We start from the raw sequence: 10,750 nt of genomic DNA, 5'->3' as shown, positions 1-10,750 counted from the left end.
ACAAACCCTTCATCAAGAGCCCAGCACAGCCCATCCACGAGCCACTCATTCCTCGGGCAGAGATAGGATCTCCCTGCACACCACACTAATGTAGGGCTGAGATCAAGGTGTGGGCAGCAGAACAAGTTCTACCTATGCTTTTACCACCTGCTTCACCTCCCCTGTTGCCTGTTTATGAAATCTGGTGTTAGCAGTCATCATCATCATCATCATAATAGTAATCCTTTGCACTTCCCAAACAACCATCCATCTGCAGCACTCGAGCTGCTGGCAAACCTTTAATTAGATTGTGCCTCCTCCCACCCCCGGGAAGGAGGCAAACATTATCACATTTTTCATTAGCACCGAGGCCGATGATGAACCTTCAGGGAGAGGATGTTGCAGTTACAGCTGAGAGAGAAAAAGGAAAAGAGGGACACAAAACTATGAAATCAAATTCAGTTCAAGGTTTAGCTTGAGGACATTAGAGAAGCTGGAGGGTGTGGGACACAGATCTGCCTCCCCCAGTCTCTCCCTGGGAGGAAGATGGGGACAGGCATGTGCTGGAACTGGAATGGAATTGCATCTGTTTTTGCCCACAGTGATTTTAGCACACGTGGTGTGTGTGACCAACTCTGGGATTTGGGGGGGGGTTGCCATCCTTTCTCCAGGTCTCTCCTCACAGGGCTGTTCACAACCACTTCTCACAGTTTCACCCTCATTTTTCTCGTGGGGATGTCAAAAGGGTAGAAACCCCCGTTCCTCAACCATTCAACACACGAAAAACATCTTTCACTGTCTGTAATTCGAGTTTGCCTTTTCATAGAAACTTTCTCTAAGAGCTTTACTCTTTGCTGACCCTTTAAATTCCATGGAAAAAGGCACATTGATCCTCTGAGCAGGTACTTTTCCTCTGGGCCTTATTTCCTCCCCTCACTCTCCAGCTGCTGCCCTCCCTGCTTGCCTTTCCCCACTTTCCCCAAGGACTTGACTCCTATTGCCTGGGAAAGGGCTTTGTGCTAAGCTGCCCTTTGGAGTTTGTAGAGGTGGGTGGTTGCAGAAAGGAAAACTGAGCTGAAAGAGGTCCCTGATGGTGCTCCTGGGTTTCTTCCAGCAAAAAAGGTATGTTTCTTTTTCTGTATTGTTTTCAGGGGTAGGTGTGTAAGGAAGAACTGTGAGGGTTGTATTTCTCCCTGTGCTTGGATTCAGTGTTATAACAAGCTCCTGGAGCTTAAACTTGGGTGAAACTGCATTTGTGGAAGCCCCTTTGCTGCTCTGGGCTTCCCTGCTGGTCCAGGACCCTTTTTCAGGTGTGTTCATCCCTCTGTCACACATCCTGCTCCTCAGGCACCGTTGGAGATGAGCAGTGATGGGTGTGTGGCATGGTTGTGTGCCAGCACCACCACCAACCTCTTGTTTTCCTTCCTTCCTCCCACTTGATATGGAGATAATGGGAATAAAAGCTCCTGGCTATGGCTTGGTGGCTTTTCTGGCTGTGCTGGAACACAGCCCATCACCCTGGGGAGGGTTGTGCAGCTGCTTTGCTTCTGTGCTGTTCCAGCCTTGGGGCTCCCGTGTGTGGTGCTCGGCACGGCTTGTCCTGTGGGTTTGCTGGGGGTGGTTTTGGGTTGGTTTTATGGGAGAGAAAGACTCACACAATTCCACGGGAGAAATCCTGCGTTGGCAATGTGCTGAGTGGTTTTTAGTGCCTGTGACTGGGGGCTTGAACAGGGCTCCAGAGCAATACTGAGTGTTTCTGCACCATCGGTTCAGTGCTGTGGAGGGAGATGGGAACACTGAGGTGGCCCGTGGGGTTTCTCTGCCTTGAGGCACTTGCTTTGCTCCTCTGTGCAGTCCTTGGCAGTGGGATGGGCAAGTCAGAGATGGTTTGTGTCTGTGGGTGCTTGGTGTTGGGCAGTGTTGAGTTTTAGAGAGGTAAAAAGGAGTAAAACAGACTGCTGTGTCCTGCCAACCCATATTCTGAGGGGGAGAGAGAGCCATCATCCCCTTCTTGGCTGCTGTGGGCTGGGAGGTGGAGCTCACAAAGGTTCTGCTCTGGTTTGTGAGCTCCTGGCTGAAAATCTCCTGCCCTTAGACAACTTTTATATGGTTGGACCCCCTAAAAGGGTTATCATGTCCCTGGCAACCCAGTTCAGAGACTTCCAGCAGGGCCTGGCCCTGTCAGACCACATTGCAGCCTTATCTTTTCTTGGCTCCTTTCCCAGTCATCCCAAAGCCCATCATAATAACTGAATATACATGGTTGCCATGGGAACAGGAATTGGCTGCTCCTCCTGATTTTTGTTGCAAACTGCAGAAGAGTTGCTGGTTGTTTTTTTAAGAGCAGACAGGAGGTGTCCCAGGTTGGGAAAGCTGGTTGACTCAGCGTGCTTTGAACTGGCCTGCAGGATGTTCAGCTCCAAACATCCTGTCTGAGGGCCACCTCCCCGTGTTGGCTTCTCCCTTTATCTGCCTCTTCCGAGTAATAACCTCCTTGCTGACACTTCTGGAGAGGGAGAAGGACAGGCAGGAGTCACAGGTAAACTCTTCCACCCATACACCAGTGAGCAGCTGTGTCATGGGATGGTTGTGGCTGCTGGAGCTTGGGAAGAAGGGAGGAGTGGAGAGTCCATCTCTCGGAGACCAAAGTTCAGGGTGATGATGGTGGTGGAAGTGGTGCTGATGGAGGCAGTCTGCCAGAAATATATGGTTTTATCCCCTTTTTAGGAGCTCATTGTGTTTTGGAGGTACATCATGGGGGTTGTTCAGCCTGGAGAAGAAGAGAAGGCTCCAGGGAAAACTTAGAGCCCTTCCAATGCCTAAAGGGGCTCCAGGAGAGCTGGAGAGGGGTTTGGGACAAGGGATAGAGTGGCAGGACAAGGGGGAATGGCTTCCCACTGGCAGAGGGCAGGGTTAGATGGGATATTGGGATGGAATTCTTGGCTGTGAGGGTGGTGAGACCCTGGCCCAGATAGCCCAGAGAAGCTGTGGCTGCCCCATCCCTGGAAGTGTCCAAGGATGGAGGAGGATCCACATAAGGGAGACCCTCCAAACATCCATGGCCAGGTGCTGGTCTTGCCATCTGTGTACAAGTTGGCTATTCTGGGATGCTGATGGTTGCACCCAGGGGTGCTTGTAGGGAATGCTTGTGTATCCACAGGGATGGCACCCTCTGAGCATCGATCCCCCCTCATCAGCTGGGGCAAGTGGGGTCAAAATCATGAATAGTGATGGATCTGGAGCTGCAGTGGCTCCTGGGGAGAGCCTGGAAGTTGGGCAGGAATGCTGTCTCTCCTGAGCTGAACCTGGGCAGGCTGGGAGCAGTCAGGAAAGGCTTCCTAAGCAGAGCAGGCAGCTCCCATATGGATGTTAAAGCAGAGCAGCACAGCCTGGGAGCTGTGGGGGGAGAAGGGCAGCTCAGGTAATAACTTCTGACTGCAGCCATATTTCAGGGGCTCTGACAGACAAACCAGCTCACAGGAGGAATAAATAACCCTGTGTCTCTGCTCTTCCCTGGCTCTGCTCACTGGAAGCTTAATCAGCTTTTATGTGAGCGTGGGCTCAGTGCCGGGGTGGGGGCAGCTGGGGGTGAGGGGTGTCAGGGCTGGGCTCACTGGGCTGGTTGAGGGGCTCTGTGGATGTCTCCTGTGCTTCAAGTATATGAGCTGTGCAAATGGACTGTTGCTTGGAAACATGTCTGGTTTCACTGCAAAAGAGTGGTTGTTTTATAAAAGAAGGTGGGGGTTTTTTGAGTGGGTTACATGCACATTTCTGCTTGACTAAGGGTGGGCTTGGGACATCCCTGCTAAAGGAGAGATGTCCCAGGACATGCCCGGATCCCTGGAAGTGTTCAAGGCCACATTGGATGGGGCTTGGAGCAACCTGGTCTAGTGAAAAGTGTCCCTGCCCATGGCAGGGGGTGGGATTACGAGACCTTTAAGATCACTTCCAACCCAAACCATTCAATGATTCTGTGCTGTGTCCAGGTGCTGGGAAGCAAAGGGGACTCATTGCAGCTCCCTAAAGCCTTGCTGGATTGAGCTGCTGAGAGGTTTCAAAGCAAAAGGGTCCCTGGCCCTGTAGAGCAAGGCTGCTCTGCTGGGGAGTGGGATGGTCAGGGTAAGAGATCCCAGGGACAGCTCTGGAACAGTGGGTTGGGTCTGCTGGTCACTCAGATGAAGGGGGGATGGTTGGTGGATGTGGGGCGATGGATCTCTGGGTTAATGCTGGATGCTGCTGTGACTTTGGAGCACCCTCTGGAGCTGCAGGGGGGACATGTCATTTGTCATTTCTGGGCTCTGGGATGTCTCTGCTCTCCTCTCCTCCAGTTAATCACGTCACATTAACGTTCCTGACATGTCTCTGGATCAGGGTACGCTCCTGACTCCAGCCCCAGGCTGTTGCCCTGGCAGTCACAACAGGACAATGGTAAAATTTGGTTATATATCGTGCAACTGTGTGCTGCCTAAATGGGCTTTAATCGCATTTGTTGTTAGTCACTCCGGCATGTAGATGTCTGTGCAGGGAAGATAAGTGCCCTGGACTGAGTGTCCAGGCTATAATCAGGAAAAACCTGGGTTCTCCTGGGGCATGGGCCACCTCACCCTAATGTGGGCACCCAAAATAGAGCAGAGAGCCATCCCTGGTCCTCAAACCAGCTCCTGGATGGGGCATTTCTCACCTCCCTGAAAGACTGTTTAGTAACTTCCCTCCTGGAAGGAAACCTTAACACAGTTTTGAGCCTTCCCTGGATTGTCTGTGTCCCACAGGTGCAATGGATGATGACGGTTTCCACATCCAAACCCGTGGTTGCCACTCAGGGCTGAGCCAGTCCAACCAACTTGGGCGCTGCAGCCCTGACCAGGGATGTCTTGCAGAGCTCTCCCTCCCCCCAGGCACTTGCCACATCCTACCCTCCTTTTGCAGTGCCTAATTACTTTCTAGTGTGGGAGGACTTGGCAAACGTGCTGGAGTTGTTCATCCAGCCTCTGCAATTTGCTCTGGTATTTATAAACACGGTGAGGATGTGATTTGTGATGCAAGGGCAGGTCGGTGTGGGAGCTTTGGGATGAGTAATGCCTTCCTCTCTGCGCATCCCAGCTGTAGAAAAGGACCGGAAAACCACGTGGAGGGGAAAAGTGAGTCCTCCTTAGGTGGTAGAAGCTTACAGAGGGCAAGGAGAGAGGTCTTGCTGGAAGGGACAAGACCACCCCAAGGTAATATCAAAGGCTTACTGCTCTAAGCACTTAGATCATTATTTATTCCCTCTGCACTTGCTGCACTGGGATTTTTTTCTAGGAATTTGGGTATGGGCTTAAATACTTTACAGGATATAAATTTGCTCTACCTTTGCTCCTCTCCATCCTGCCTGGTGCTCAGTGGCATTGATCCCACTTAATGTCAAGACTTTTAGTCTTGGATCTCTTCCTCTGGAGATGAAATCTCTTCCCTTGTGTCAAACAAAGGTTATGTGGAATATACATGAGGCTCCTTTTGGAAATGTTAATGGTTCCTGGGTTGCTTCCTCCTGCCAAAGCCTTGGCTGACTGGAGCTCCTGAATCCAGGGCTGGATTCACACCCTGGTAATTGCCTAGTTTGGAGGGAGTTTATGGTCTAAGGAAATAATTGTCATGTTGCTTTTTATTAGGAAAAACTTTGTTATGTTTTCTTGGGTGTTACGCTTTTTTGGGTGCTATATTATATATTGTTCTCCGGCACTAAGTCCTGATGACTTTATGTGTGCAGCCACATCTATGCACACACGTGTGCACAGTGGGGCAGAGTGGCAGCTTCCCCGCGGTGATGTCCCACCTCTGGTATTACTTGTTCGCAGCTGATGGCAGAGCCACGTACACCCTCTTTGTTGGGATGTGGATCCCTGAGGATGCTGAGCAAGGGAGCAGTCCAACATCTCCCTTGGGTCAGTCCCCAGGCACTGTTTGTCCCTGCAGGTCCAGAACACAAGCCCGATGTCGACGAGTTTCCTCGGCAGTGCTCTCCGGGGCACTTTCTTCTTTGCCTTTGGTCTCTGGTGGTCCGTGAGGTACCCCCTGAAGTACCTGAGGAAGAAAGGTGATGCTGAGGGCCAGCCAAGCTCTGGGACCCAGCGTGCAGAGATCTTTGAGGGGGCTCTCAAAGCTCTCTTTGCTCTAGTAGGTAAGAGATGATGATGAGTCTCTGCCCCAATATCTAATGATGCTGCAACTGCTTTATCCCATAAGACTGGGGCTGTTTGTAATGGGAAACATCTGCAGCTGGTGTGGGAGGGCTTGGGGATGTGCTGGTGGCACACTGTGATGTTTTCCTCTGGGCTTCAGCCCTGCAAGGGAAGTTCTCCTGCAGCCTTGTCCTTTCCCCTGTGTGAAAGGACAAGGGTGACCTTTCCCCTCTCTGTCCAGGGATCCTGGTGGAGCAGTTTGTCCCCACCGGTCCCCACCTGCAGCTGTACAGCCCCAAGACGCGCAGCTGGACAGACCTCACCCACTGGCACTACTCCACCATCTACCTTTTCTTCCTTCTCTCTGGAATCATGGACATGGTCTCGCAGTCCCGGCTCAAGCTGCCGCCCGGCCTGGACCGGCTCTCGCTGTCCGTGGCTCTGCTCATCGAAGGTGAGCCCCACCTGGTGCTTGGGGCAGGGCAGGACACGGGACAGGGATGCACCACGGGGCTCATGGATGTGTGACAGATGTGTGACAGCTCCTGGGCTGTTCTGGGACCAGCAAGGCTTCGTGCAGGCAGAGCTGGAAGGTTTGTGGAGGTGTGATGGCACTGGCTGTGTGCTGAAGTCACCCCCTCCCTGTTCCTCCCTAAATGTGAACCTGGCCATAGGAAGGATTCCATCCAGCTGGGTGGCCCAGGTGTACAGGGGATGCTGGAGGGATGTGCTGCTCCTGGTGACAAGCAGCTGGCTCTCTCTGGAGTCACAAAAAGGTGTTGTCCCCCCGCCTTGATTGATTGGATGCACAGAGGGACAAATTCTGATGCAAAGCTCCCCACCATCTTCTGAGCTCAAGGTCCCCAGCCCTGTGTTCCTCCTGGCAGCCCTACAGCTCTGGCTGGGGCACAGGGGGCCCTGCAGGAATAGGGGCTCTTCGGGGGGCAGAACAGACCCAAGTGCCAGGGCTGTGTGGTGTTGGCAGGGTGAAGGTTGGGACAGCAACCTGGTTGATGTCTGGCTCTTCCCACCAGGCAGATCATGGCAAAATCTAGAGTGTTGTCTGTTTTCAGATGTTTTTTTTAAAAGAACAGATCCCAGAGTGTTCTTGCTAATACAGTGTGGATCTTGGCAGGTTTGCTTTTCTGTTTCCGTGACTACAGTGATGCTGCACTGGACCACCACCTCCACTCCCTGCTGGCCATGGCCATCTTTGCTGGAGCCCTCTGTGCCCTCCTGGAGGTGTTCCTCCGAGACCACATCATCCTAGAGACCTTCAGGACCAGCTCCTTCCTTCTGCAGGGCTCTTGGCTTTGGCAGGTCCGTATGTATTCATTGTTCTCTGAGCTTTGCACCCAGGAAGATGAGCGGAGCAGGGCTGCTCTGCCCCTTATGGCACATATGTTGGGGTTAAACATGTAGGCTGGTTGGTGTATCATGGTAAATAAGAAGAGGAAATGAGGTTTGGTGCCAGAGCTGTCATTGTGGAGAAGTGCATGTGTAATATAGGCAGTGTGGACAGACCTGGAAATGGCTGGAAAATGGAAATCGGAGCCCAAAAGGGATGGAAACCAAAATCAAGAGTTTTTATTCATTTCATTAGGTCCATTTTCTTCCTCTGCTTGTTCCATGTAACTGGAAACATCTGGAAATCTCTCATGTAATCAGCCAGCTTTGGGCCTAGGGGGAAATGCACAGCCTGGCAATGTCACCTTTGGGATATCGTCTTTCTCTGGGCATGCTGGGCTGCCCTGCAAACCCTAAGGATTGTCTGCAGAGAATCCATCTCCTCCTGAAACCCACCCCTGTGTCAGTCTGGAGAGACAAGGGTGCCTGGGGGTGCCGAGGGCAGTGCTCCAGGTGTTACTTGGGGTTAATTGTGCTCGTAGTCAGCTGCAACAGCTTGGCTAAAATCAGGAGGAAAAGAGGAGGGATGTGCTAAAGCCTGACATCTCTTTTGTCTATGACCAGATTGGGTTTGTGCTGTCCCCTCCCTGGGGAGGACCAGGCTGGGATCAGAGCGATCCCAGCAACCTGACCTTCCTCACCATGTGCTTCTGCTGGCACTACCTGGGCGCTCTCGCCGTCGTGGGCACCAACGCGGCTGCATCCCGCTGGTACGTGGTGGAGAGGGGCCTGGGGGGCCTGGAGCAGTGCAGGAGCTGGGGGGCCAGGAGCAATCCCTAGACCCCATGCTAGGCTGGGAAATCCATCACTAGTGTGTGTCATGGGATGAGAAAAGTGGGTGTCCATGAGTGTCCAAGTGTGGCTCGGCCGGGAAGGATGAGCTGGGTGCCACCGCAGGGTAGACAGTCCTTAGCAGCCTTCCAAGGACGGCTCCTGCTGCTCACAAACACCTGACCACTGTCACTGTCTCTCCTGCAGCTGCAACGAGTCCTGCCAGCTGAAGTTCGGGGACATCGACGTGGAGCTGGACTGTGGTTTGTGCCTGCGCAGAGGCACCAAGGGCTCCCGCAGTGCCCTGCTGCCCGAGAGCAGCTCGGATGACAAATGAGGCCCTGGCAGGCATGAAAATTTCTTCCATGCTGGCTTTGAGCTCTTGAGATGAGGTTTTTAATTAGTCTTGATAAACTACAGTGGCACTTGATGGAAGAGCATCGGAAGCGGGAGGCAGGACCCCGAGGCAGAGCACAGCAGGAGTTGTGAAGCCTTTTCTGTGCATCCCTTTGGTCACAAGAGCAAACCAGACTTGTCTGGGATGGAGGTTTTAATCCTCAGTGCTGCAGCTCAGACTGCAGGGCTGGTTTGCTGGTGGGGTCCAACTTGGTGTGGCCAATCTGGCTATTTTTTTAACATTACTTTCACTTCTGCTTCTTCAGAAGGGAGCTGAGCCAGTGTTCAAAGCTCCTGGTGGCTGTCGCTCACTCTGGTGTTAATGGAGAGGTTTTTGTACAAAGCTTAATGTGCAGAGTATCCAATAAAGTACTTTAACACACCATCTTGATGGATGTCTTGAATACAATGCCTCGAGGCCGAAGGCACGGCTAAGGCAGCGTTGGCTTCAGAATGGTTTGGGGGTGGATGAGATATTGGAGGGATGGGACTGTGTGCAGTTTAACATGGATTCATCTGCCTGGGGGGTGGCAGTAGATGGAAAGGATGGAGGTGCCCTGTGTGCACTGGCAGGCAGCTGCTCTCCTGCTTGTGTTTAACAGAGTTAGATAGGTGAGGAAGGAGGTTTGGCATGGATTTTGGTGTGTCTGGGAGACAGGGTGTTTGCTGGGCAGGGCCCAGCTTGGAGAGAGACCCTTAAAGCAAGATCGTGGCTTCAGCTGATAGGGGTTGGGCATACGGATAGTCTTGGTAAGTGAGACCCCTGCAGTGATCTCAGCTTTTCTCCAACAGCTTTATTCCCTTCCTGGAGCTGGTCACTTCCAAAAAAACCCTTCAGTTCTGGGTGTCTGGTTTGCTGTTGGTGTCTCCTTTGGTTTGCAGCAGAACAGTGTGGGGAGGTGCTTCCCGCCACCAAGATCAAAACCAAATTTCAAAAACATCATTAAGGAGGATTAGTGAGGGAACATCACTAATCATCATCAAAAAGTTCATCATCAGCATCTAAAATGTTTGTGCCACATGCTTGGCTGAGGGCTGGGCTGGGTGAACGAGGCAGCACAAACAGCATTGTTTTTACTATCCCTCAACACTTTTACTGTCCTCCTCTAAGGAGTGCAAGAGCCTGTTTAGTCTGGACACATCCCTGCTGAGCTACACTGCTCCAAAAACTCAAGCAAGTTTGGGATGGTCAGAAACATCCTTCTTGGCTCAAGGTGGTCGCAGGTCCCAGCCCCACGGGAGCTCCTTGGAAGAGTAAGCATGGCATATTTTATTTTATTTTATTTTTGTATTTTATTTTATTTCTTGTATTTTATTTTTGTATTTTCTCCTTTTGGAGCAGGGCTGGAAGGAGATGAATGCTTTCTGTTGCTGGCAGCTGTCCACAAAAGAACCTTGAGGAGCAAAGAAACCAAGGTGAGTGCAGCATTTTGGGCTCCCACATTTGGCACCCACACAGACATGACAGTTATTTGGGATTCTAAAGCAAACTGACCCTCTGAGCACTGGTTTCTCCAGGATCTGGTTGTCTTTAACTGGGGCTGATGTTGATCTCCTGTACCAGAGCGAGAGCTTGTGATGTGCTCTGATTGTTAATAATCCTCCTGGGCCCAGAAGTAGGGTCACTGTGTCAAGTTGTTATAGACTGGCTGCCATTAACGGGAAGCTTCGTGCAGAGGTTACAACCTGATGTACTGAGCTTTGATTGAAAAGAAAGGCAAAAACCATCTCTTTCCCCTTTGATCAGTAATGTTACTTTTTACTGGTTGTTTTTCCTGCCCTGGAGTTACCTTTGCAGTGCTGAATCTCTTACTGAGGGTTTTGCTGCATAAAATGTAGGTTTTAGTGAGGATGTTTCTTTTTTCTTTGAATAGATGTAAATAAGAGCAAACAGCGATCATCCAGCTGTGTGTTTTATCAGGTTTAGTGGGATCATGCTCCAAGCCCAGCAGGGTTTCTTTGGACAGAGCACTCAAAATTACTTGTCATCGTGTTGGGTGATAGAGCTGTCCTGTATTTGAGATATGACCAAGGTTGGT

At 51.5% G+C, this 10,750-nt stretch overlaps 1 protein-coding gene across 1 annotated transcript; it reads left to right on the top strand.

The window, feature by feature from the left end:
• The first annotated feature begins 2,384 nt into the window (after nucleotides 1–2,384).
• Nucleotides 2,385–9,089, top strand: LOC113998125 (transmembrane protein 45B-like). Its single transcript, XM_027740539.2, has 6 exons — nucleotides 2,385–2,518; nucleotides 5,932–6,136; nucleotides 6,379–6,591; nucleotides 7,273–7,457; nucleotides 8,109–8,254; nucleotides 8,523–9,089. The coding sequence occupies exons 2-6, from the start codon at nucleotides 5,950–5,952 to the stop codon at nucleotides 8,650–8,652; spliced, it is 861 nt and encodes a 286-aa protein (XP_027596340.1). The 5' UTR covers nucleotides 2,385–2,518; nucleotides 5,932–5,949; the 3' UTR covers nucleotides 8,653–9,089.
• Nucleotides 9,090–10,750: the final 1,661 nt, after the last annotated feature.

Source organism: Pipra filicauda, unplaced genomic scaffold, assembly GCF_003945595.2.
Source record: "Pipra filicauda isolate LSUMZ 115617 unplaced genomic scaffold, ASM394559v2 scaffold323_size1005334_pilon, whole genome shotgun sequence".
Taxonomy (NCBI): Eukaryota; Metazoa; Chordata; class Aves; order Passeriformes; family Pipridae; genus Pipra; species Pipra filicauda.
Note: the sequence above shows the minus strand (reverse complement) of the source record. Positions and strands in the feature narration are given on the sequence as shown.

Excerpts from the sequence above, each read along its gene's own strand:
- LOC113998125 (XM_027740539.2), top strand. The coding sequence starts at position 5,950 with ATGTCGACGAGTTTCCTCGGCAGTGCTCTCCGGGGCACTTTCTTCTTT. Across the intron at positions 6,137-6,378 it reads AGCTCTCTTTGCTCTAGTAG|GGATCCTGGTGGAGCAGTTT; the intron begins GTAAGAGATGAT and ends CTCTCTGTCCAG. Across the intron at positions 7,458-8,108 it reads AGGGCTCTTGGCTTTGGCAG|ATTGGGTTTGTGCTGTCCCC; the intron begins GTCCGTATGTAT and ends GTCTATGACCAG.